The sequence below is a fragment of the Petromyzon marinus genome, chromosome 19 (genome assembly GCF_048934315.1).
Source record: "Petromyzon marinus isolate PM22_M1 ecotype Great Lakes invasive population chromosome 19, UKy_Petmar_22M1.pri1.0, whole genome shotgun sequence".
Lineage (NCBI taxonomy): Eukaryota > Metazoa > Chordata > Hyperoartia > Petromyzontiformes > Petromyzontidae > Petromyzon > Petromyzon marinus.
Genome location: NC_133685.1, coordinates 9,289,110 through 9,316,990, shown reverse-complemented (window position 1 = coordinate 9,316,990; position 27,881 = coordinate 9,289,110). Strand labels below are relative to the sequence as shown.

Below are 27,881 nucleotides of genomic sequence, written 5' to 3'. Positions count from 1 at the left end.
TGATCCATATTTGGGGGAGGGGGGGGTTGAGGGGGAGTAGGCTTAGTGAATATGGATACGCGTGGCTCCATCCTCAAAGGAGCGCTGCACAGTAGTCATCTACACTGCTGGGCCTGGAGCCGCTGATGGGAATTCCGCATTTAATGTGCTGGAAGTCAGTCCCTCTGCAAGACCACCGCTGTTGACTCACCACAAAGCTGTGTGCTTATTTTATTGGCCCTCAGAAGGATGATGAGCTGAGTCAAGCCCCCCCCCCCCGCCAACATAGAGGTTTTTTTAGGTTAGATCGCGTAAATATATGTGTCATTAAACCCGCCACCACCCGACACAGCCAATTAATAAGCTTTGTCACGTAAACAGAACGTGCCAATTCGTTACGAGTACAGCACACCGGTGTGTTGGAGAGTAAAGCCACAATATTTACTATCTGATGACGACGGATCCCGCCCCCCCCACCGCCGCCGCTACTGATGAGGGCCTTCTGGTAGTGAACCGAGCGATCCTCCACTGTTCAACTCAGTAGGACACATGTGCTCATGCGTGTAAAATAAGACTGGGTGGAGAGTGTACATATGTAACGTTACATTTGCGCGTATACCCACTGAATAAATAAAAACATGATAAAGGTGCAGCACTGCAAACTGCTTGCTCACCACACTGCTGCCGGATGGGCCTGCGCCTATGTATGTTGAACTTATTTCGCACCGTACGTAGCCACCCGTGCGAATGGGAGGTGCGGGAAAGTACAACAAAGGGAGGGACCTCTGGGGAACCCCTCAATAGGGGCTTGTATATATGTATACAATCATAACGGCATTATTATATTAACGTGGCCTAGACCTCCTCGAGGTCAACTTAGCCTAAAAACAAGTGAATGGTACAGTATGGTCAACATCTGTTTTGGGTTCCATGCACGCATGAATCTCTATGCGATCCACTAACCCCACCTGCATAGCACGGGACTGGTGACACACGTCACAACCGCAACCTAGTTTTAATTCGTCATCGCTTGGGGCTTAATTAATACTGTGTGCTCATACAAGAACATAGAGCAATAATGATGCATACACCTGTTTCGAGAGCCACATCTGGGTCGTACTGGAAGATTCCACACTTGGGATCCAGAGACGCCGATGAACACATCTGCGTGAAATATCGGCACACAACGTGCGAACCAGACGCGCTTTTATCTTGACATTAACTGCGGTGACAAGGATCGCTTGGGAGCTATCATTTCTAGTTTAACAAGGGGGGGGGGGGATAGGGATACGCTCCTGACAGGTGTAGTTCTTCAGGTGCTTTCAACTCCCTTGCTCCCACTGGGATAACACCGAGTTAAAACGAGTGTCGAATGTCTTTTTTGTTTTGTTTTATATACTCCGATTATGTTCTGACTGCGTTTAAGTCGCGTACAAATGACAAAAGTCCGTGATATCGCTGCTCAAATGGGCATCAAGGCGGTGCTCGTCGCCTGTTCACAGCCCTGGAGAAGCAGTGGTGGAAATGTCTCATTCCTGTGGGCAGGGGCGAGCCTTTTCATTGGACAACCACTACTGGCTTCCCCACGAAGTGGTCATTATTGTATTGACCCCCACAGGGATGACGGGCTGAGTCAACCCACAACCAGAATCTGAACTTGCAGCCTTCCGACTGTGATCCGCTCGCTGTACTACTGAGCCACCAGGCCGAAGGAAGAATCTCTTTCAGTGAGCAGTGTAGAACTGTGGCTCAGAGAATGGGCCCCAGAAGATATCGCATAACTTCTTGTGAGGTCACTTGATTCGGCTTTTATTCAGACTACATGGCACATGTTTTAGATACAGTACCTTTAAAAAAAATGTTTATCTAAATGCTCAGTTACAAATGCTTATCCAAATCAAAATGCAACATTTTCAGAGCTAGAATAATCCAACTTCATATATGATGACGGATGGGGGTAGTGTGGATTGTGTACCATCAGTTGCAACTTTGTTGTTTCCATCAAGGCGAAGAATCTGGTCTAAAGCATGCGAATTTTGCAGGACAATGTAATTGCCTATTGCGGAATATTATCCCCTGTGTACCACTTAAACAAATATATGAGCGATTGATAGCCCTGTCTCAGCCCAATCACCAGTGCTGTACACACACTACATTCAATGTTGCCCTTCAGGTAATCAATCCCCAACAGGGAGCATTAATTTAGTAGTCATGCACCGAGTGAAAACTACAAATCATCCATTCTGCTGTGTATAGAATAATCTAGTTGCCATGCAATAATGACCCTTTTTATGGATGTGGGACTACAGCCCATGCACTTTAATGTCATATACGGGGTGTTCCACGAACTGCCTTGTAGACGCTGTTACAATTGCGCTCAACTTTATTGCAGGTAGTACTTGTTAAACATTCATCATCAGCCGTGGTTGATCCACTTCCGGATGAAATCCTCCCGTGATGAGCGATGCAATGTACAAGGTGGCTTACCGATTTTTACCAATATTTTCCTACTCTCTTAAAATGGTGTCAGTGCATTTGTTCAAGGTTTCTAAAGGGTTTTAATTACATCTAAATATTCATGATTATTATTTAGGTATTTGCACCGTCTACAAAGGCTATTGGAACTCCACTAATCTATTCTAGAATTCGAGTGATCCGTGTGGTCGAAAGAGATAAACCTTCCCTAAATCCTGCCTACTCACTTGATTGGTCCATCTAACATTTTCATAACTGTTCTCGATGATCCTCGCGAATAATTGATAGACGTGCGACACGATGCTCATGGGTATGTAGTTCTTCTCATCAGTGTTACTACCATTTTTGAATAGAACAATTCTTTAGTCGTCATTGCCTGATTGAGGTATTTGGATATCATGCATTATAGTCCTTATATTCTTTTTAAATATCATATATAATCTACGGGGTAGACGTTGACCCAACCGTTAGCGCACTATTGCTATTAACCCGACGAGTTTTGTTCCCACCCACGGCGAACGGTCAGTGACGAGCGATTTCAGAACCAGTCCCTATCCTCCCCTAGGTTAGCACAAGCTTTAAATAAAGTTCCTGGTATGGTGTGTAAACATTAGCGTTGGGGAGATAAAAGCACGTGCGTTTGTCGAAAGTTGCATTCTCTTGCCTGTTTGTGTGTGTGTGTGTCCGTGCATTGGGGAAGCGGTAGTGTAGCGGTCAGCGCGCTGCGCTACAAACCCGGCCACCCGAGTTCGATCAACGCTCATGGTAAATACCATGGACGATTATCTGACCCGGTCATGGGCCTCCCAAAGGTCGACTCGGCGTCAAATGCATACATGATGCGGCGTTAAAAAAACATCACCCCTGGGGAGACAAGGGCGGCCGGGCGTGGCGCTGTACTAACATGGCTTACTGGCTTACCATAGGGTGCTCGCTAACAGCACTCGCCCACAACCGTCTGTTAAGGCTACACGGGGGACCTTTGTCTTTGTGTGTGTGTGTGTGCGCGGGCGCGTACATACAGGCCCATTGTGCAACGCGACGCGCGACGAGATCGGCACGTGCTGGCCAGAGAGCGAGGCCGGTCGCACTGTGGCAACTCCTTGTCCCGAGCGCTTCAACGGCGTGCGCTACGACTCCTCCAGTAAGTGGCAGCACGGCACCCCCATCCCGCTTCTCCTGTTCACGACATTATCTCGGTCAGAAGAAGTTTCTGTTTCATCACCTGCAAGGGGTTTCTTCTCTCTGATTCTGTTGCAAACTTATTCTGCTTATATTTTTTTTTTAGTTTTTCTCACATTTATCTTGAGGTCAGCTCTTCTTTGTTGGATTTTTTGTTTGTTATCATGTAGTTATCGTTTAGTCTCGTTCACTCCCATTGCGTATTTTAACCGCTATGTTGTCAATAAATCTGATATTATTATTCATGTTTTCTCCATTTAGATTTCTACTTTTCTTTGACAATCGAATTTCAGTGAACAAAAAAACTCAACAAACACCCATCAATAACACTCTGTGAGTTTCACATTTAAAAAAAAATATATGCATAATCTGTGACATTTCAGAAAATTTATCTTTTTGAAAGTACACCAAATATTTTGTTTAATTGTGCTCGTGCACCAATTTCAACACAGAATTTTCCAAATTATTTGTTAAATTTTCTATGAGCACATTCTGCCGTCGCTCTGAATAACCTTGGAGAAATGCTATGACCTGGCCTGACTCCCCTGCTAATATCTATTTTGTGACTTCCTTCATGCCATATCAGTGGAGCTGTCCCATTGTTTTATCGTTTTTATTTCATAAATGTTTTTTTTATATATATCCAGGCCTCGGTTTGTGAGAACTTGAATGGATGCATCAATTTTCCACCGAGTCCAATGCCTTTACAGAGTCCCCAATGGCCAGGTGATGCACAGCTGGCTGTGAGCATTCCGATGGGACATTTCTTCATCTCGTGGCAGGCCGCCGATTGCACAATTGGAATATAATTGGGATAAAAAACCAAGAAGGAAAACTTCACGATTCTGTTTAATCGTCTCCGCAAGCCGCGTTCACGGAGAAATGAAGACTCAGCTATCACTCTACCATTAAGGGTAGAATTAATATTATGAAGTAATCAGCGTAGTTCTTCCTATACTAATATATTATATTTTTTTCCTACCTTTTTCCCCTTGAGGACCGAGCGTAACTGACCTAGGTAAAGTGCACTTTGCCAGGCATGAGTCCGGGTAAGGTTGATGGTGAGCGTGGTTAGTTGGTAAGGAAGGCAAACAACATTTTCAGGCACCCACGAGCTCTCTGTGAGCTTGTGTCTCTTTAGAAAACGGAAACGTATAGAAAATACAGAGTGATATACTCGGGCAATGGTACAAAATGTTAATATATACAAAACTAATTTAAAAAACAGCAAGCAAGCAATATATTATATTTTATATTAAAAACGTAGACATGTTTTAAATAAATGTCACAAAGCAAATATACTTTTTTCTCTCTTAATAAATTTGCATCCCTTAATAATAATTCTTAATCCACTTCTAGACAAAGGTCTCTCAACTTCATATTAGTAGCAGGGTTTTTTCATTATACTTCACCACACAAGGCCAGTGCAGGTTGGTGAAGGTGAAGAGCATAGACGTGGGGGAATCGAAGTACAGTGCAACAGTATGTGTTTTAATGATTGTTCATAATGTCGGCCACACAACCTATGACACGTGTAACAGGTTGTAATAGGGGTGCCGCGGTCGGTGACGAGATGTTAATTGCCTCGCCTAGTACACATTAGGTCATGAGTTCAATCCCGACACCGATTTGGAGTTTGCATGTTCTCCCCGTGGTCACGTGGATATTGATCCGGATCCTCCGGGTTTTCCCACCACATTTAGAAACATTCGTTTAAAGTATTTAGCTGCTATAAATGTCCACGCGATAAGCCACTCCGTTGAGCTTTCATTTGTGGCCAGGTCGCTTCTAAAAAAGAGCTATATAGCTCAGTGGGCCTTACCTGCTCAAATAATAAGAATAGTTTAGTTTGTAGTTTTGCATATGTTGGTCACCCATCTAAACATTATCTAGGCTCAACACAGCTTATCTTCCCAGAGCTGATGATATTGAGTGCATGTTCCAGGTACTTGTGTCATAGGCGGGGCAGGCTGCTATCGAGGGTTGATTCCAGCAGGCCAGAATTGTGGCAATTGCCTTAAAAACGGACATCCCATCTTTAAAGAATGTTCCAATCCCACAATCCTACAGGAAATCATATTCGATTCAAATTATGCAATCGCGATTCAAAGTTAGCAATAATGAGAATTGCCCAGTTCTAGTGACTATACTAGAACATAAATTAAACACAAAGACAGGTAAAAAATATCATCTATACGACATTTAAAACGATGAACTAAACCATTTCTATTCTAGCAGGTAAGGCCCACTGAGCTATATACAATAGCTCTTTTTCAGAAGCGACCTGGCCACAAATGACAGCTCAACGAAGTGGCTTATCACGTGAACATTTATAGCAGCCAAATAATCGAAGCGCACATCGATCCTAAATGTGGAGGGAAAAACCGGAAGACCCAGAGGAAAATCCACGCAACTCGCAGGGAGAGAGAACAACTCCAAATATACAGCAGGCGTCAGAGTCAGGATCGAAGAATTCAACGTCCTGTGTGACAGGCGAAGTAGTTAACATCTCTACACCGTAGCACAACTGCTCTTAGCGAGTAGCACCTATGAAGGCCGGCACGAGGAACGAGGGGGTGTGTGGTCAACACCACGTTCGACTGCCTTTGTCTCCAAAGTGGCGATGTTTTTACACACCACAACAGATACTCATTTAAGGCTGAGTCGACCTAGAGGAGGCCCAGGACCAGTTCAGATATTCGTCGGCGTCATTGGTCGTGAGCGGAAATCGATCCCGAGTCGCCAGGTTCGCAGCACACTGCATTCTCCACTGCGCTACCGTACATCGCAAAGACCCCCTGTATAAGCATTAACAGACTGTTGGGTCAAGTGCTGTTAGCGACCATCTATGATAGCCGGCACGGCATACACGAGCACACACACACAAGTACCCAAACACACGCAGCGTAAGCAAGTATGACACTTTAAATAGAAATGTAACAAGTGCAATGCAAATGTTTAAGAGAATGTGATTTTTGAGTCCAAATATACACTGCGACATGGAAAGACAAATGGCACGAGAATCACAAACAGAACAGAAAGACCTAATGGGAAGTGACAATGGAAAAATAAATTATAATAGAAAAGCACCTGTCATGGGAATGAGGATTAGGAGCCCATTCACATCACAAATTTGAAACTGCAGAGCAATGTCTGATTCGCTGTGAAAACCTCTATGTTTCTGAATCATTCGAAGTGCCTTTATTTTGAGGTCAGCTCATAATACAATTTAGTTTCATGAACCAGGACAGGGATGGCACATGCCTGTAATTCAGCACTGCCTAGGCGAGGGTTGGTGGTGCACACAGATGTCGTGAAACTCCCTTCCCATCGGCGTCAAGGTGCCCATACCCTACCTTGTCAGGAGGATACCGTGGAGGAAACGTGGACCCCCACCTGTTACATCATCTGTATAGGTTTTCTCTGGGCAAACCTTGACATGCGTGGCTCTTCTCCGGGTGCCCTGGTTTCCTCCCACATGCAAAATCACTCATTAATTAGCTGATAAAAAAAGATATTCACGTATAGAGAACTGCAGAGCTTGGGCAATTGTTGGTGCCAGTTCACTTCCTGGCTGCCTTTCACCTTGTCTGTGGTTTCCCAGCAATTGTGAGAAATTATTTGCATGGGTCCTCAGATGGTTCTCTACCCATGGTTGAGGATACAGCTTTGCGGATTGTACGGTCCGAATATCCAGTCATCTTGAGGGCTTGGCGTACGTGCTCCAGTTCACTGGATAGGTGGTACTGGTCGGAGATGCCGACTATTTTATTTTGGTCACATTGAGTGCCACACTGTGGGACGTTAACAGTGGTAATCATATGGAGAGACCGCACCCCGCCAAAGGAATGGGTCATTGCCACCAATTGGCTTGGGGCTCATAAGAGAGGTTTTTGGGTTGATCAGATAAATGTGTCGTTATACCTGCCACAACCCGACACAACTCGAATTATAAATGTTGTGGGCTTACTCTCCAACACACCGGTGTGCTGTACTCATAGCGATTTGCCACGTTTTGTTTACGTGACAAACCTTACTAATTGGCTTTGTCGGGTGGTGGCGAGCTTAACGACGCATTTATATTTAGGCGATCTAACCCAAAAATCTCTTATGGATAATATTGGTCGCGAACGCCTACTTTGTGTTAAACCGGCTCAGGGCTGTCAGTGGAGACGATTGCCACCATTTGCTCATTGGAACCAGAAGATGATTGAGCCGCATCTGATCCACTACCTTGATTTTAATTCATGACCCTTCTAATTGTGAACTTGGCAATGTGCCTCAGCACCACCGGGCTTGTTATGCTCCCAGAGAAAGTGTAAAAGCATAATTAACAAATAAACAATCGAACGTGCTGTATGCAGCTGCCAGCACGATTTGCCCACTGCAGATCGAGCGCATTTCCGTGGTCTTTTTTTTATAGCAATCCATAATGTCCCAGCGATTAAAGTCATTACGTTCCCACGCAATCACATGCAGGGACGGTGCCTTCAAGCAACACTGGTGGCAACAATTTTACCAAGTTTAGAAACCAACTGAAATTATTCTAAATGCTCTTTGGCAGTTGGTTCAGAGACTAGTAGTGCAAGTTGCGCAAGTGCATTCTGTAATTGTGTGTAACATTACATTAGTCTCCCACGAAGGACAAACGGGAATGTTGTTGGGGTTTCTGTTGCACTTTCAGCCTTTTACGAGTCATTTTCAGTTAAATGCCTGGTGGATGGAACCTTGGGGGAAGTTTATGGGCAGGTTCATGCCAGGGCACGCACATCTTGCAATTCAACGTAATTGCTCATTAAAGTTAACTTTTTCAAGGTCACACAGGCGTAAAATAGACTTGCTTTGTTGAACTTTAGAACGTATTAAGTGAATGTTACATGATCTGGCAGCCAATCAGGGACAGAGCAAAGCATTCGTGTGATGATGGTAATAACAATAATAATACCTACGGAAATTATTTATTTTGGAGACAGCCACCCTCCTTTATGCCGGGGCGCCTCGGAGTACTTTACACGTGATCGCAACATATTTGAAAGGGCATCCCAGGTAGCAGCTGCCCATGTGGGCACGATGTGACTCAGCGCCTAGGCTGCAGTCAGCGATTATCCATAATACTGTTATTTTTGGGTCAGATCGTGTAAATATATAAATGTACCATTAAACCCGCCAACACCCGAAACAGCCAATTAGTAAAGGTTTGTCATCTAAGCAGAACGTGCCAATTTGTTACTAGTACAGCACACCGGCGTGTTGGAGAGCCAAGCCACACCATTTACAATTTGAGTACGACGTTTCACTAGTAATTACAACTCGCTTCATCAGGCGACAGCCAGATTCGTGGAGAAGTTCTCCTGTTTCGTGCCTTAAATAGAGGCGTAGATGTGGTGACAACACTTGTGTACTCTTCTTGTGCGAAGTGGGGGGAGGATTAATGCATGCATATTAATGACGATGGGTATCCATTGCCGTTTGGGCTATTTATATGGTACTCTTTGCCTCTGTTCGGTAATGTCACGTAGGTAAAAAATAAAACAACAAAAATCACGACGTTTCGGTCACAACACAAGCGGCCGTCATCACGTGAAGGGACCAGGCTGTCTCGAGGACAGCGCCGGAGTGAAACACAGCCATGCTCAGACCGCGACCTTTAAGCTGTGTGCGAGGAAACAAGGTGCCTTGACAAAGGAATTAGCATAAAAATTAGCATTTGATTGGCCGACTTAGCATGATGAACGGTGTGGAGGTGGTGTACATGTGGGTGCACATGCCAGTTGGCGCGGGGGGGGGAGGGGGAGTTTACCTATTGATGGTGTGAAAAGGGAATTTTTAAGAGCTGCGAAAGTTTGGGGTACCACTACTTGAAAAATATACTGTACCATTGAAAATTAGTTTAATGTTTGGTTCGATTTAGAACATCTTTCCAATGGTTGCTTAATTTTAAACCATCTTCTCAGTTGAAATTGTGTCTGTGTTTGTAGATCTGAATTGCCTCGTGAACAAATCTCTGATAAAAACCCGTGGGTTTGCAAAGAACCTTGGTATCGAAGAAAATTATATCGTGATCACCCACAGCGTTGTAACAGTGATCAGCTACGGCAGAAGAATTCGTTCTGCCATGTTTCAAATCTGATTTGTGCTCGCGAATTCGGTCAGAGACATGTCGCTTTGTCTCCCCGATATAGCAATCACCGCAGGTACAACTCAATTTGTAAACCCCGGGGTACTGTAAGTCAGGAATAACATCCTTCACGGATGGGATCAGATCACGAATTTTGTGTACTGTATTGAACCGGACCTGGATCTTGTGTTTGTTTAGAATTTTGGAAATCTTTTTAGTAACGCCTGCTATATATGGTAGTGTGATGGTTTTGACCGGAGTATCAAGTGGTTGTTTCTGTATGGAGGGAGAAACAGCTTGGTGGATGGTACGGTCAGAGTATCCATTCCTTTTGAGGGCCAGGTGTACATGTTTTAGTTCACTGGTCAGGTGGTGTTGGTCCGAAATGCAATGAGCCCTATGGTATAAAGTTTTGATGAAATAATTATTTTGGGCTGGGTGGTGGTCGGAATCAGGTTTCAAGTAGGAATCTGTGTGGGTGGGTTTCCTGTATACAGAATGCCCCAATGAGCCATCAGGTCTCCTCTCAAACAGAACATCTAAGAATGGTAGCTTGCCATCTTTCTCCACTTCCATGGTGAATTTGATAGCGGGATGTCTGGAATTGATGTGGTGTAGGAAAAGGTTCAGAGCTGGGAGGCCATGTGGCCAAATGACGAAAGTGTCATCCACATATCTCTTCCACAGGGAAGATCTGAGGGTGGATGTCTGGATGGCGTCTGATTCAAATTTCTCCATGAAAATATTGGCTATCACTGGTGACAAGGGGGATCCCATGGGGGTACCCTCATTTTGTTTGTAGAAGGAGCCATTCTAAGTAAAGTAGGTATTGTTGAGGCAGTGCCTAACCAGTGCAGGTGTATCGGGGTCTAGTCCATGTTGGACCAAATTTTCAATTATTTCAATGGTATCAGGTACTGGGACCTTGGTGAACAAAGAGACCACATCGAAGCTGACAAGGATATCGTCAGGGGACAGTACAACGTATTTGACCATAGAGACCAATTGGGCTGAGTTAAGTACTGCTGAGGCAGTCTTGCCAGTGAAGGGCAGCAAGGTATCTGACAGAAAACGGGCTAGTCTATAGGTAGGGGAGTTGATCGTGGATACGATGGGTCGTAGTGGGGTGCCTTCTTTATGAATCTTGGGAAGACCATAGAATCTAGGGGGTCTTGCAGCAGAAGGTTTTAGGGAGGGACGTTTAGTTGGGTCGATTAGGGAGGTCGAACTTGTGATGATCTTGTTGGTTTTTATCGCTAGGCTATTGGTAGGGTCATTTTTAATTTTTGAGTAACTTCCATCGTTGAGCAGATTCTGGATTTTGTTGTTGTATGAATCGTTATCCATAATTACAGTAGCGTTGCCTTTATCGGCTGAGAGGATGACTATATCACTGCTGTTTTTTAAATTCGCGAGTTCAGAGCATTCATTTTTGCTGATGTTACTAATGGGTTTCTTAGCATTCTTAAGAATAGTGGCTATTTCAGCTCTCGCAACGTCTGCTTGGATGTGTCCTACGCCTTTGAGGGCTACATCGACCTGAGAGATGATACCATCTACTGGTATGTGTTTTGGGGTGACAGCAAAATTCAGTCCCCTAGCCAGTACTGTTTTCAGATTGTCCGAAATCGGGGTGCTACTCTGATTAATGACGATTTTGTTGACGTCTAGTTTTGTTATACGTGGAACTGGGTTATTCTTTGATAGGTGGTTGAATTTAGAAATCAGGTTCTTCTGCCGTAGCTGATCACTGTTACAACGCTGTGGGTGATCACGATATAATTTTCTCCGATACCAAGGTTCTTTGCAAACCCACGGGTTTTTATCAGAGATTTGTTCACGAGGCAATTCAGATCTACAAACACAGACACAATTTCAACCGAGAAGATGGTTTCAAATTAAGCAACCATTGGAAAGATGTTCTAAATCGAACCAAACATTAAACTAATTTTCAATGGTACAGTATATTTTTCAAGTAGTGGTACCCCAAACTTTCGCAGCTCTTAAAAATTCCCTTTTCACACCATCAATAGGTAAACTCCCCCTCCCCCCCTCGCCAACCGGCATGTGCACCCACATGTACACCACCTCCACACCGTTCATCATGCTAAGTCGGCCAATCAAATGCTAATTTTATGCTAATTCCTTTGTCAAGGCACCTTGTTTCCTCGCACACAGCTTAAAGGTCGCGGTCTGAGCGTGGCTGTGTTTCACTCCGGCGCTGTCCTTGAGACAGCCTGATCCCTTCACCTGATGAAGGCTGCTTGTGTTGTGGCCGAAACGTCGTGATTTTTGTTGTTTTATTTTTTACCTACGTGACTTTACCGAATAGAACCAAAGAGTATGGATCCTTGCAGTCACGAAAGCTTTAAATCTAGAATATTTATATGGTGATCAACGTACATTATGCATGCACTTCTTGTCGATTGTGTGTACTAAAATAGCCATACCAACGGTAATCCCTATTGAAGTATATTGAAGTAGAGTGACCTGTATAGAATTGCATTTAAACAATGTATTAGTTGATTTGATTCCAAGCAGCACTAAGTCTGTAGTGATCTGAACGGTCAAAATTATTTTTATTTCTCTAAATTTCGATATATTCTCTAATTAGTCTTGGCCAGTAGTAACTAGTTTTGCACTTAACTTCAACATTATCAAAATCAATTGAGTGTCCTTGTTGGCAAGTGTGTTCTGCCACTGCTGACAATTGTATTTGGGAGTATTTAGTATTGTTTTTGGTGTTATTTTAGTTTTGTGCTGATCATTCGTTCTGTTTGCCCAACATAGCATTTGCCACAAGTGAAATTAATCATGTACACACCTTCTGTTGATCGCTTCGGTAATACATCTTTTGTACCAGATATAAATTTCTGTATTTTATATACCGTGCCAAATCTGACTCGGATGTTTTGTTTTTCCAAACATCTGGCTAGTTTATCAGTTACTCCCGCAATGTACGGTATTTTGATCGTTTTAATTACTTGGTCAGTTTCAATGCTCGTGTTATTTGATTTGGTCTTGGCATCCAATGCCCTGTTGATCTGTGCATCATTGTAACCGTTCAATTGCAGCGCTGCTTTAAAATGTTTTATTTAACTACTTAGACGATCACCATCTGACACTTTTTTTTAGCCCAATGTACGAGCGTCTTGATGATAGCGGATTTCTGGGCAGGGTGATGGTGTGACTCTGCATTCAGATAGGCGTTAATGTGCTTTTATTTCGGTAAACACTCTGTGTTATTTTACCATTCCGACCGCGTCCGAGCAGAATATCCAGAAATGGTAGAGTTCTGTCAGCTTCCACTTCTATGGTGAACTGGATGGATGTTTTTTGCGAGTTGAGATGATCTAGCAATTAATTAAGTGTATCGTTGCCGTGTGGCCAGAACACCAATGTGTCATCCATATGTTTAAACCAAGCAGAGGGTTTAGTGTGCTTTAAGCTATTGCTTTTGTTTAAAAAATCTTCCATGTGTAAATTCGCTATCACAGGAGACGAAGGAGAACCCATTGCTGCTCCTTCCTTTTGTTTTTTTTTTCAAGACGTATTCTTTCCACAAGAAATAGGCGTTCAGATAGCTACAGACTTAGTGCTGCTTGGAAGCGAGACAATGGATAGGAGGGTACAAGAACATTGGGCTTGCATAATGCACATGCATAATGTACATTGATGACCATATAAATAGCCCAAACAGCAATGGATACCCATAGTTATTTATATGCATTCATGAATCCCCCTCCCCACTTCGCGCAAGAAGAGTGCACAAGTGTTGTCGCCTGATGAAGATAGTTGTAATTACTGGTGAAACATTGCACTCAGATTGTAAATGTTGCGGCATGGCTCTCCCAACACACCGGTGTGCTGTACTAGTAACAAATTGGCATGTTCTGTTTACGTGACAAACCTTACTAATTGGCTGTGCCAATTGGTGGCTGGTTTCACCACACATTTTTTATATTTACGCGATCTAACCCAAATAACCTGTATTATGGATGATATTGGTCGCGAAAACCTATGTGTTAAACAGTCAGCGATTAGTCTACCAGTAAGGCGGTGGGGGTGGGGGTGGCGGTGATTGCTCGGTGTAACGATAAAGAAATCGTCACACAGCACAGATTCGCACGACACTGACCCTTGTGTTGTTAGGTTTCATCCTATTTAGAACTTCTTTCGCACCCTACGTAGCTGACCGTGCTAGTCCGGAGGTGCTGCGGTGGTGAGTAACTCATTTCACGTCGTCTAAGTTACGGGACGTTCAATTAACGTGAGTCAAAAAGTTGTGAACCCACCTTTTGCCCAGACAGATTCCTCTAAAGAGCTTCCAGTTACGAGGTTATTAGTTGTAATCCCACCCAGCCAGGGTTCACTTTAACCCTCTCATCATCACCATCCCTTTAGGGTTGGTAGATGAGTTCCACCTGGTGAGGCTGTATCCCTGCTTGGGAAGTGACCGGTAGTTGCCAAACAGAGGGGAACTTGGAATTCCCACCAGAGTTCACATTCTGGCAGAGGTTCGCCTCAGCCCAGCATCCTTCCTCCTATGGCAATAAAATAGGTACTACTTTATGGGAAGCCAACTGTAGCTGTCTTATGGAGAAGCTGGCTCCTATTAAATGAATTTGGAACTATTCCATTGGCACTAGGCCACCAATGAAGTCGAGTACCAAACACAATTAATTTGAGCAAGGCGCAGTGTTGTTTATGATTGAATAATGTATTTGAATTGTGTCGGTAATTTCTGCTCAAATTATGGTGCTGACATTCATTTGCACCTTGAGGAAGTGATGCAAATTCCACATTCCTGTAGCAAATAACAGTATATCGGATAAACGTTGTTGACTTCCCAAAAACGTAGTTCTCATTTTATTTACCCCAGAGATGTGATGGGCTAAGTCAATCCACTCGGGATTTGAACTTATACCCCTCCGACTGCGACTGACTTAACATTGCTACTGTTCATTTTCACAGTGACCGTTTACGCGTTTGGATCCTTCGTCCAAACCTATATAATCAACAGGTGGCTCAGCAGTAGAGTAGAGCAACTCACAATTGGAAGGTTGTGAGTTCAAATCCTGGTAAGGGTGGGGGGTTATTTGTCGAGTCAATTAAATGAGTACCACTGTGGAGAATTCAAAAGTGGTTGTCAAATTGAGAGATGCAACGCCCCTCCAATAGGAATGTGGAATTTCCACCACTGGCTCAAAGCCTTGATGCGCAATGGAGAAGCAAATCACTTCGATTTATTTTCACGATTTAACCGACTCATCCCAATTTAAAATGCCAATTCCGGGAGAATTTTAGGAATGGGTCAAAGCATGGGTGAATCTCACCTTGGCCTTCCCATCGTACAACTTCTTTAGAGCATGTAATGTTTATGAAAAAACCCCTCTGACCTATTTCGTTCCATGAACAAACATGAAGCAAAACAAATTGTCCGTGCCAGCATCCAGACAAATATATAATGGCTTTGTGTTTTGTGAAAGGGCCTTTATTTTTATTTTGCTAGTACATGCACCCGCATGGCCTATTTTTCCACTACAGCTGAAATATATATTTATTTAACCATTTAATGATGCCAACATTGCGCGATTTTTAGTTTGACACGTAACTACACAAGCAAACGTTCAACTTCTATCATTATTAATAACGATCCTTGTAAGCTGTGCTAAAAAAAATACTTTAAAATGTTCTCTTAGCCGCAAATGCACACCATGCAGCTGTTGCGGAACCGTCACACAAACTCCACACAGAGGCTTCCCTTAATGTATTCCATACGCACCGCTGGTTTAGACCAACCTACGGCTGCGCTGTGTGATTCCAAACCTTCCAACGCTAAGAGGGTTTCCAGTAGATCGCAGTACGGCAAGTAGGTTCGCTGATCATTCCATATGGACTTTTGAGCATTGTCTCTTCGTTTGCAGGAGTTCTTTTCCCGAAATCCATCTGTCCCCCATATTCACGTGCAAGAATACTCGCTAAGGATTTGGCATTGCTCTCCTAAAGCCCCCAAGGCAAAATAACCATTGAGCTTTAAAGAGGTTTAATCAACTTAAGTTTAAGCAAAGCCTGCCTCTAGTTGTGGAGTGGGAACACGCGTTATGACACCACAGATGCTTTTTCTTTTGTAGTTCCACGAAGCAAACATTGCAGATGTCAACATTTTTTCTAAAACATCCTTAATAAGACTAGCTTACATTTTTTTCTCTGCCACATTTGCACAATGCTAAAAAGCTGCACCCACCACAGAGCTGAAATGTTCCCGAGTGTACGAGTCTCTTTCATGACATTGGCAGCATCACTTGCATTCCGACTGAACTTTAATGATCACCTCCATCATCATCATCAGAAATCCATCGCCATTTCTCACGATCCTGCAATGTAATAATCCATTTCACGGCTGTACACAAACTGGCTCCTCTCCCTGACGGGTGTCCTGTCAAATGCATTCCATTCCTTGGCTACCATTCCATCGCTATTCATGACCATAAGCCACCGTCCCTTCAAGCAATATATCCCGAATATAGCCACTTATTGTTCCGAACAGTTTGAATAATGTGATTAACCTGCTTTTGTTGTGTGTCTCAAAGTAAGCATCTCTCTATGCTTATTTGTGCCCATTTAAGTCTTATTTTTCTGATACTGCTTTATACATTTTGGCCCTTCAAAACGTAAACAATATTCATGAAATTTGAACTGGATCTATGGTGATTATATTAGACTTTATTTTGCTGTTCTTTTGTAATCAGCTGATAAACTTTGTTAGTACTGTCATTTAGAAAGCACATACATATCTAGTATTTACTTTACAAGAGATGGGTTTAAATTAATGGGATATGGATGGAAACAATGGTATATCTGATATTGTAACAAATCAGAAACCCAGGCAGGGCCATGTTAGATTCTGGGTACTTAGTTTAATAATTCCTCTGTCATGGGAAACATTACAAACCCAGCAGCTTCAGTGTGATTCCTTGCTACAGTTAATATTAGCCATGAGTGATATCTGAATCAGTCCTGGGCACCCCTTCACCAATACGCACTGACTAGCATGTTGAAGTATGTTCAATCTACCTCCCTTGCCAAAATGGTATAGAGAGGCTTTTGTATAGTGGATTGACAAAAGGCTGTTAAATGAAAAAAAAACATATTTTATTCAGTCTGGATTAACGGTCGTAAAAAAAGAGCCTTGCGAGTCGGCATAAATTTATGGGAAAAGCAGCCATTGTCAAAATGTAACATTGAATCGTCGGTCAAGATATGGCCAATCATTTTTAAAAGTTTGATTTTCAATACCTGACACAGTCAATTCAAGGATTTAATAAGCGTGTGTTTAGGTATGTTTTCAACTCCGTATCTATGTTCAATTTATTTCGCACCATACGTAGCCAACCATGCTAATCAGAGGTGCGATTAGCACCTGTTTACTTACGTAGCTAATGTTGACATTTCGTGCAAAGTACGTTATAAATCAAGACTGTATTGAAGGACAAGAATACGTATTGAGAATGTCCAACAAGTTGCAATAACGAACACCAAATCGGTGACAGGCACTTAATATTCAGCTCACTTTAATACCGTTTTACTACATTTCTCACGTTAAAACACCCAAACCACCAGTGGCAGAATACTTAATTCATATGACAAAGGCCAGTCTCTCCGTAGAAAGAAAAGCAACACGGTTGGTATAGCACAACATAATTTTGGAGTAGATTACGTTTTGTGATTTGAACGTGTAGCCTTGTTTTTTCTAGTCGAGAGCTCAATCACGGCGCCATGCAGACACCGCATTGCGCCCTCACGTGTCAATGCTTACCCTATTTCCTACATTGCCTCTGGGTCTGCATTCGCTACTGAAAAGGAAAATCAGCCCCGAATATGCCTACGACTGACTACTGGAATTCACCATGAATGGACCCAATTCCACCAGATCTCAGATACTAAGCGGGTTTGTGCCTGGTTAGCACTCGGATGGGAGACTGCCTGGGAATGCTACATGCTGTGGCCTTGATCTGTGAGGTGGCCAGAAAGCAGCACGGCGATATATTCTTGAATCGATCTGTGCGGAGATTTGTGTGTTGCACGCTTAAATGCAGAGATTTTTGGGGGGCATCACGGTGGGGAGATGTTCACTACCTCGCCTGGTATGCAGGAGGTTGTGCGGTCGATCCCAAACCCTGACGCCTGCTGTATATTCGGAGTTTGCATGTCTCCCTCCCCGTGGTCGTGTGATATTATTATTTGTGGTCAGGTCGCTTCTGAAAAAGAGCTATATCGCTCAGTGGGCCTTAAAATAGTGTCATAATGTATGCACAGTGGATATTATCCTGTTTCTCTGATTTTTTTTCTCACATTAAGTTAAACTATCCATAACGGAATTGACTAAAACATCCTCAATTAAGGACCATCCTAAAGAAGAGTCTTGACAATTCAATGAGACTTTTCTGGGTAAATGAAGGAATTAATTCTAGATTTGAAGCTTTCGTGACTGCAAGAATTCATACTCTTTCGTTTTATTCAGTAAAGTCACGTAGGTAAAAACAAATTAAAATAAAATAAACAATTAAAACACGACGTTTCGGAGGCAACACAAGCTTCCGTCTTCAGGTGGAAACCTGGTGCAGCGAATTTTTGCTGTGGCTGTTTCCACCTGAAGACGGAAGCTTGTGTTGCCTGCGAAACGTCGTGTTTTAATTGTTTATTTAATTTTAATTTGTTTTTTTTTTACCTACGTGACTTTACCGAATAAAACCAAAGAGTATAAATGAAGGCAATTTATCATTTGTTCTTTTGCTAATGTCTGTATTGCCAGCCGAGGTATGTTGGTGTGATGCTTTGTATTATTTTTACAGTTGCATAATGAAGCCTCAAAAGTGTGTTGTGTTCTAAACGTGCATGATTAGACCGCACAGCTTGTGCTTATCTTCATGGAGTGTTGCTTTGCCACAGTATAATGCACCGTGACACCATTCCTTTGTTCCATAATATATTCCACGTTGTTAATTTGGAGTGGCAGGGCGTGCCGCAGCAGTAACACTCGTGCCCCACAGCAGCAAGCGCTTCGGTTCGATTCCCTATTTGTGTTCTCTCCCTGTTCCCCATGGGTTTCTGCCGGGTTCTCCAATGTCCTCTCATGGCTTTGAAAATACAATGTAATTGGTATTGGCCAAACATCCCAACGATAGCTGAAAATGTACCTGCAAATTACTCAATTGGGATTACACCCAGCATAATTGCCCCCTCCTCCGAAAACGTGGCAGGACCCTGATGAAAAAATAGTCTTGAGACTTACTCTTTGGTTCTTTCGCTTAAAGTCACGATTGCTATCGCGATTTTTCACCTGAAGACGAACGCTTGTGTTGCGTTCGAAACGTCGTGATTTATTTTATTTTATACCTACGTGACTTTACCGAAAGAACCAAAGAGTATGGATTCCTGCAGTCACGAAAGCTTCAAATCAGTCTTGAGACTTGGTGAATCTTTCCAGGGTAAACAATGTGTGAACTGATTAATTATATTCATTGCAGCAAATGTGCTGCATAGTATAAAACACAACGATTAAAACGAGGATTCCCAATTCTCGACCCAAGCATTGGATATTACTCATGTGTATCTGGGCTTCTGAGACATGGGAGGAAATTATATTTTCCTATGGCAGGGGCGAATAACTGCAACCACTGTTAACAACGTCACATTGTGCTTTAAAATTGCAGACGTACATACATTTCAAAATCATTTGACATAAAATAAACTTTGCCTGAGCTGCACAAAGCAAAAAATTGTAATACCGTTGGTAAACACTTCCATGATTTAATAAAAAAAAACTGGCAAATGTCACAACACAAGACACACTGGGCCAGAGTACCGAACTCATTGATGTTAACAAAATAATTGCACACTTATTTTTAAATGTGTCCTAACAATTACTTAGCATACGTGAAGTAACATGTTGTGATTGTGTTTACGTTCGAAGGGTCCGAACACAGACTGTTCAGGAATATCCCAAATGTGTATGTACAGTATGTATGTCAAACTTCTTTCGCACCGTACGTAGCCAACCGTGCTAATCGGAGGTGCGGGGACAGACAACAAACTAAACACACATTTTGTCCCAATCGTAGAATCAACCAGGCAGTGCTGTGGCAAGTACCATTTGGATGGTCACCTAAGCCCATCATCACTCTCCAGGGTCGATAAAATCCATGCCACTTTTGTGGGGAAGTCAGGAGCACTCGTGTGGAGAGTGCTGCAGAGACGCAGAGTTTGTACTCTTGACTCAGGCGCACCCTTTGGCCAGTCGGGAGCTGGCAAATATAATTTGTACAGTGATAAACATTTCACTTGACCGGATAAGAAGTAAAGATCAGAAAAAAAACGTTAATTGGCTGAAAACATCTATATATAGAGGGCTTCAAGGCTTGGGCAATTGTTAATACTCGCTCACCACCTGGCTGCCTCCAAGCTTGTGTGCGGCTTCTCAGCGAAGATGAAATGCTATTTTTCAGGAATGCCCATGCTATGTAAATAACTGAACAGTAGTATTACTTATTATGTACAGCCCTTTGTCATTCCACTACCGGGTGAAGGTCTCCTCTCCATGCTGTGTCAGTCATGGGGGCTGTTTTACCATACTTCACGCTGGCTATTTGGGATCAAAGTATCAGGTTTGGTTCCGATATCACTCACCAACGATGTTATCATCTGTTGGAAATCGAACTCAGGTTATCGGGTTCTTGCACAGCATGTAACATGAACCGCGGTACCACCATTTCTCCATAAACGTGCAACACCAACAAAAAACGGTGCATTATTATTAGTTTCAGCCCATTACTAAAGTCATTACACCGCATTGACAAAATGAAACATTTTACGAGAAGAAACATAAAATACTTGCACCTAATCCAAAAAGCATATCTTTCACCATAGTCGAATCATGCCATTTGTGAATGCTCACATTGCGGTGGCAGTGGGGTGGCTTCCCAGGTTAATGCGCCATGTCCTGAAGCGTGCTGAGACAGCAACTCTTAAATCCTGCTTTTTCGAGCCCTGGAGCAAATGAGAAAAAAAAAACTACGTGAACATTGTCTTTTTGGTTTATGAAACTAAACAAAAGCTTCTCGGCACAGCGATTTTTACGGCCTTAGCCCCGGCGACGAAATTCGCCGTGCGGTATGGACAACGTGAGTTGCAGCAAAATTCAATTTCGCCCTTTCTTTTTGGCCGCACTCGGTGACTGGGAGTTACTATTGCATCGAAACAAACAGATATTTGACAATTAATTCGCGAAATTAAGCGAGCGACCAAATTGAATGTGAGAGTCGTGTTTTTTTTTGTGTGTGTGCAGTCATTGACGCAGATTTATCACCGGTGGTTGTCTGGATTTGAACCCAGGATATCCCAGCAGTGCCAGCTCAGCGCTCTGACCTCGGGGCCACACAGCCACCTCAACAAAATCTGAATACTCTATTACTTCGAGGATTTCATTGTTTTTTGAAATTCTCGCGAGAATCAAACGCCTGCTGACATCATCATTCTTGCATTTTCATTTGCGTTATTATCCTTCAGAATAGTTTTAAGAGACGATAATAGTAAAATATTATCACCTGGTAACTGCAGAGAACATAACTGTGATTTGATATCATGGACTTTTCTGCATTTATTGGTGACCAGTCTGAGGCCATTAACTCAGTATTCCTCGGAATCCAATTTTATCGTGCTTGAGTGGTGCCAGCTGAATGCTTTGACACGGCGATTATGAGCCCCCCCCATCCCCAAGACAAAAATACATTTGTATCTGAGCATGCTGGATGTAATTTCAAGTAAAACGTCGTACTTATGTACATGTTGTGAGATTCCCCTCCAACAACAACACAAACACTGATGTCGGTGGTGCAGCTGAAGCAGTAACATATTTGGCCACGTTTGATTCCCGTGACACTTGTATTAATTGTCTGTGCTAGGTGGAGGAGGGCTTACGGCACATTTTTTTACACGACCAAAAAACCCAGAAGAAACCGAGTAACAATCGGATACATTTGTACTCGTTGTCCTTGCTGGCTCACGAACCCACAACGCAATGCTCCTGTCGGATGTGTCCCGTCTCTCCCTCCGCACAGAGAGCGTAATCCGCGAGTGCCTAGCGAACGGGACGTGGGCACAACGCTCCAACTACTCCCTGTGCAAGCCAATCATCGACGCCAAGGTCAGTGTGTGCTCTGTGCCTCATTACACACTTTACCAACAATGCTTTGGGGTTTTTTTTTTGCATTAAACAATAACAACAATGGCATATACGGAGGGAAACCAGGGTCCGAGTACACAACAGCAGGATGGCTGGGATACACGCGTATATCGAAATGCGATCCTTATTCATTATTAATTTGCATCGTCGCCCATGGAAAGTATACCACCAGCCTGACACATTGAATTGGGTGCAAAGAGAGAGACGTGTGGGGGGTGGGGGGGGGGGAGGAATAGCACGAGAGGGGGAGGAGAAAGGGGAAAAAATGGAAAAAGGTGATGTGCAGTGAATGTATGGTGGGGAGAGTTAACCTCGAGGCCTTGAGCCTGAGCGGATCTGTGCACAATTCTGTAAAAGCAATGCTGGGGTACTTCTGAAACAGTGTTCGTTTTGAAGTTGCCTGCTGACTGTCAAATTGCTTTCACGGACACGTGCAACCAACACGACAGTCCCCTCCAACAAGGATATATGAAAAACTAAAATCGTTGAAAACTCAACGTGGGCAATGCTGTGTGGCCTTTACAGGAAAACGATATACAAGTCGACGTTTCGGACAATGGCCCTTCTATCGTTGCAACATGTTATTTGTGCACCACCGCCAATGCAGAATCACCAAATAAGTTATTAAATAGTCGAGTCTGGAAGGCTGCATCCGTGCATTGATTAACGTCAACCCTTGCACTCATGATATATACACATCGAATGAGGACTTTAATAATGAATGTTTGACATTTATACATAATGAGATGCCGCCAAATCACCACACTTGTTTCAAGTGAATCTATTCTTGAACGGAACCCATCGCCCTGAATCATAACACATCATCACATTGGTGGGGGGCTGCGTCGAGGATGAATCGTTGTGCTTAGGCTGAAGTTTAATTTAAATAAATAAAAATCTAATCGCTTCACTTGGTTACCACCTTTCACGTGCATAACTGCGTTGACATCGAGTGTAATTCAAAGTCATTGAGTGCCATCTGTAGATATGATACGCAGGCTGTCTATTATCTTTCATGGACACCGCTTGGAACAATGACTGGTCGCTTTTGATGGGAATCCATCACTTCGATCACGTTTCACTTTCATTACAGCTGCCTGTTAAAGTGATCGCCATTTACTTTAATAGAGTTAATTAAATTGAACCCCACATTCGCAGTCATTCAAATCTCTTTACAGCGATCTCTCGTTCACTGGCAAAGATAATTGTTTTATGGAATAACCCTAACCAATAATGAGTACGGCGAATTTTCAGATTAACACGATCCATTCTAACTTACATGACTACGTTAGCCCCTCTCTGGTCTGTGCACCTGATCTGCCCACAATGATGACATCACCTTTACTCCCTCTATTTAAGACTGAAACAGGAGGAATTCTTCACAGTTCTGGCTATCGCCTAATGAAGCTGGTTGTAATCGCCAGCAAAACGTCGTACTCGAATTGTAAACGTCGTGGGTTCACTCTCCAACACAAGGGTGTGCTGAACTAGTAACTAATTGGCACGTATTGTGTACGTGACGAACCTGACTAATTGTCTGTGTCGAGTGTGGTGGGTTTAACGACACATTTATATTTACGCGATCTGACCTTTCTTATAGATATAGTTTTAAAGTTACCTCGATTCACGTTCGTAGAGAAACTACAGCATGAGTGCAGCCACATGCTCCTCTGGCAGATGGAGATTTGACAGACACTGATTTACTTTCATTGAGTGCTATTCGAGCATCTCCAATAGGTGTCACACATCTCTGATCTGAGGTCCACATGTATTTTTTTTACCAAACTCAAAGTTCAATTTGACCAGCAAATATAATTTGGGGCCATGCACACACGCAAAAAAATGATCATTATTATACCTTTGGGTGTTCGGGGGAAGCTGGTCGGATTAGATGATTTAATGTGGAAAATAAAGGGGAGAACGTTCGTAAAATTATGGCGTATATGCTAATTAAAACATGTTTTGGTTTAACGAGATTCAAAGCTTTTCCCCTTCTTTTAATAACAGTGTCAGCTTTGCAATGTGAAAAAAAAGATTTCAAAGTCATCTTCATGCTCATTACTTGTTAATGCCGTGGAATGTGAGCTGAGTGTCTTTGGAATGATACGTGAATTAATTCCACCCGTCTCTTTCAATTTAGCCGAACAGCCAGCACTACAAAATTGCACTCATCGTCAATTACCTAGGACACTGCATCTCGCTGGCAGCCCTCATCACCGCATTTGGATTCTTCTGGTGGCTCCGGTAAGGCTGTGCACAACATACGAGCTAGGAACTATATTGAAAAAAATGCCTTCTGTGACATTGCAATAGCCCTGTAAACGACAGAGTGGCACTGTGGTTCATCACGCCACGCAATATTACACAGCCGACTCGCTGGGGCGGACTCAAGTATAGGTGGATACGTGAACATCTATCGAAAATTCCACCCATGCTCGACATACTGAAATAGATGCGGGCAGTTAATTGGTCGGGGCGGATTCGTGATGGTCGGATATGCGACGCTTTGCTTCAGGTCGTGACTTCAAATCACAGTTGGATGTTGACTCGCCCCTATATATTCTTTGGTTCTTTCTGTAATGCCACGTAGATAGAATATAATAAAATAAAAATAAATAAAAACTCACGATGTTTCGATCGCAACACAATCGAGGTGATAAAATAAGTACCTCTTTGGTTTTCGGGAAAAAGTCAACAGTGATCATAGTCTGGAGAGACTGACCCCCTACGTGGGCATGTGGAATTGTTTCCATTGGCTCAGGGCTGTCAATGGAGATGAGCACCATTCTATGGTCATTTGATCACGGGGACGCTTTTACTTGATTTGATGACTGGGCTGAGAGGATTACCTCCGTTGTTCTTAATAACGTCGGTTGATCGCGGTTGGCCGCCCGGATTTAAAAAACAGGACCTCGGCACGATCATCCCTGGTGTAAGCCCCTCCGACCTACCCAGTCACCTCTACTTGTGGCACATTTACCACACAATTTGGCCCAACAAGATTGATTGAAGCAAGGGCTTTTTTTCGTGGTAGACTTTTATTGGGACTCGCGGCAAAGAACCATTAATTACTCCTGCTCGCGACACAAAAAGGTGTCCAAGGACAGCAATTGGAAGCTGACACTGCGTAAATTACTCCGGCGCACTTGCTCGTTAGCCTCGAATATATTACATCCTAAAAGCACTCAAGGCATTATTTGGCTGTATAAGACATGCTAAAATATTAATCGAACATCATTGCTCACTGCTGTTTGGGGGAGGGTGGGTGGGGGGGGGTGTTGGAGGAAGGTGGCGGGATAATTCTTTGGGCATCCCTTTTTATGCACGGCCGTGAACTCAAAAAGCCTGTTTTGGCGTCTCGCTCTTTGCGAAGTCGCCCGTGCTGGCCATCGTTGGGTGACTCTTTGGAGGGCGATGTTAATGGATCACGCGGATATGCACCTACAATTAGCATGGTTGGCTTTGCATGGTGCAAAATAAGTTGAACATACATACGTACGTACATATTACTACGTGCTTGATTCTCCAAACCTTCCGAGACTGTGGGATGGACAGTCGATGGAAATAAAACGAGTGGTCGCCGGCCCACCCGTTACCGATTGTTGATTGTTATTCCCATTTAACGCGTGGGGTTTCCCTACACACTCTCTTCCCTCCCCCCCCCCATATGCAAATACACACGGATTCGTGGAATTGTCCAAACATCCAAATTCATGGCCCTTTTGGAAAAGTGTTCAGACTCAGTGAGGCTTTCATGACTAATACAATTATTATTATTATTACTGTCATTATAACATGCCAAAATGTGTATAGAAATTGGGCATATAACGAACCACCAAAATAGAGATTAAAACTGAGTCTCATATCCATGAGACGCCATTGAATCGTGCGTGCAAACAAGACGGACAAACGAGCAACAATACAAACGAGGTGGAAAAAACGAGACAAAAACAAATCTACTACTCAATCAGATTGTGAGGACAACTTGTGAACAGAACATTTCCAAGGCAGGGCAGCGAATCATTGCCTGATGAATAGATACCACAGATTTAAATAACGCAATCATCAGTTGTGGGAAGTCCGCAGTAGTTTTCGAATTGAGAGACTGGCCTGTGCCATAAGAATGGAATATCCACCACCAGCTCAACAGGGCTTTCAGTGGAGATGAGTACCACCCAATGCTAATTTAAGAATCAGATATATCTCCACCCTTTTGATGACTCTCGTGCGTTGGTTGTAACTCAGAACTTAATTTCAGCTGTCAGAGTCTGGCATGCTGTTCCGGGCATTATTTGGCACGCATGTATGTACATTGAACTTCTTTCGCAGCCAACCATGCTAATCGGAGGCAGACTACATCCATCTCTCCTTATTTTGTCCTCATTTGATCATAGCTTCGGGTATAATAATGAAATGGGATCGTTACGGCGTACGTTGCTCTCCAGTGGTCGTGCCTCATGCCGATAAAGTCGTTCTCCCTGCAAGCCAGCCGAGCAGTGTTGCAGAACATATCGAGTGAGAGATACTGATCCCCGGTCTCACCGCAGCAGGTCGTACCGGCAACGCATGGAGGAGAATCTAACAAATGCTTCAGCTTACTTAACCCAGCATTTCCCAACTTTGCAGGATCTGTGCAACCCGCTATCAACACTCAGAACAACCACCATGCAAGTGAACACAACAACAAAAAACCTGGCATTTTGTGAACATAAACCGTGTCTGCAAGAAGTTCTGCGGACCAATTCCCATGGCCTTACCGGACAATCAGTGGTCGGTGAACCACAGCGTGGGAACCCGCTGCTTTGGTCCACGCCCAGATGCTGAAAGCTTCACTGGGTCCACGATTGCCAAGGGTGTGCGGAGAGCATGAGCTTCGGGCTGTGGCTGCGGGCGATGGCTTACTTGTCCCGTTTTGTGCGCGACCGTTCGTGGCGTTTCGAGCAGGAGCATCCGCTGTCTCCGTAATGCCATCCACTGGCACCTGGTGACCACGTTCATCCTGAGAAACGCCGCCTGGTTGCTCCTGCAGATCATCGACTTGAGCACGCAGGAGCGCAACGAGGTACGATAAAAGGCCCCGGCTGGCAATGCCCCTTTCCTCTCCGCCCTCCATACCCCCAGTCTCCCACAACGAACCAAGGGCACGGCCGACCAAATCGGTTTTTTTTTTCGCACGCCTATCTCACGGTTGTCCAAACTGATGGTGTTAGTGTGACTCTTACTGACCATTTGGAAGGAGACTATTGCCGTGCTCAGACACATTTCTCTAAAGGTATGAATACTGGTTGTATGAGACTGAGAGGAATGCGTGGGTTGTAAAGCATTTCATTAATGTAAAATACATTTAGGTCGATCAAAAAACAATCCTTCTGGACCGATATTTTGGTCTAGATACCAGAAAACCCAGCAGATTATTTTTCTGAACAGGCCACATTCTGCTGTATAAATTTTGAAAGTTGAAACTTGACCAGTATGCATATTTGAACGAATTACAAAAGGAAAACATGAGCCTTTTGACTAATGGGGTTTAAATGCGCAGCTACGGTAATTATTTTGTTACTTGCTGCGGAGGCTCACAGCTCAAATCCAGCGACCGTCTCTAAAAAGTTAGATACTCGGTGAGGCTTTCCCCGGGTAAAAGAGCGCAATCATAAAATAAGAATGTTTGCCTTTTTTTAGTGTTTAAACAAACCATTGTTTGAGAATAGGTTTTCCCCTTTTTTCTGAAAACAAAACAGGTGTTAAGATTTGGATTTAAAGCTTTCGTGACTGCAATGATTCATATTCTTGGTTTTTTCGGTAAAGTCACGTTGAAGGGAAACAATAAAATAATAAATAATATGATGACTGTTTGTGTTGATGACTGTTTGTGTTGCAGTCGAA

At 43.4% G+C, this 27,881-nt stretch overlaps 1 protein-coding gene across 4 annotated transcripts in view; it reads left to right on the top strand.

Moving 5' to 3' along the window:
- LOC116943861 (corticotropin-releasing factor receptor 2-like) overlaps positions 1 to 27,881 on the top strand; it is a 92,268-nt gene that overhangs the window by 48,915 nt on the left and 15,472 nt on the right. For 2 of the 4 annotated variants that reach the window (XM_076068140.1, XM_032957130.2), the window contains exons 3-6: positions 3,479 to 3,598; positions 21,874 to 21,959; positions 24,139 to 24,242; positions 26,943 to 27,060. In XM_076068140.1, the coding sequence (XP_075924255.1) occupies positions 3,479 to 3,598; positions 21,874 to 21,959; positions 24,139 to 24,242; positions 26,943 to 27,060 (428 nt within the window). Of the gene's footprint in view, positions 1 to 3,478; positions 3,599 to 21,873; positions 21,960 to 24,138; positions 24,243 to 26,939; positions 27,061 to 27,881 lie in introns of all 4 variants that reach the window. The other 2 variants (XM_076068139.1, XM_032957129.2) reach the window with 1 other exon arrangement.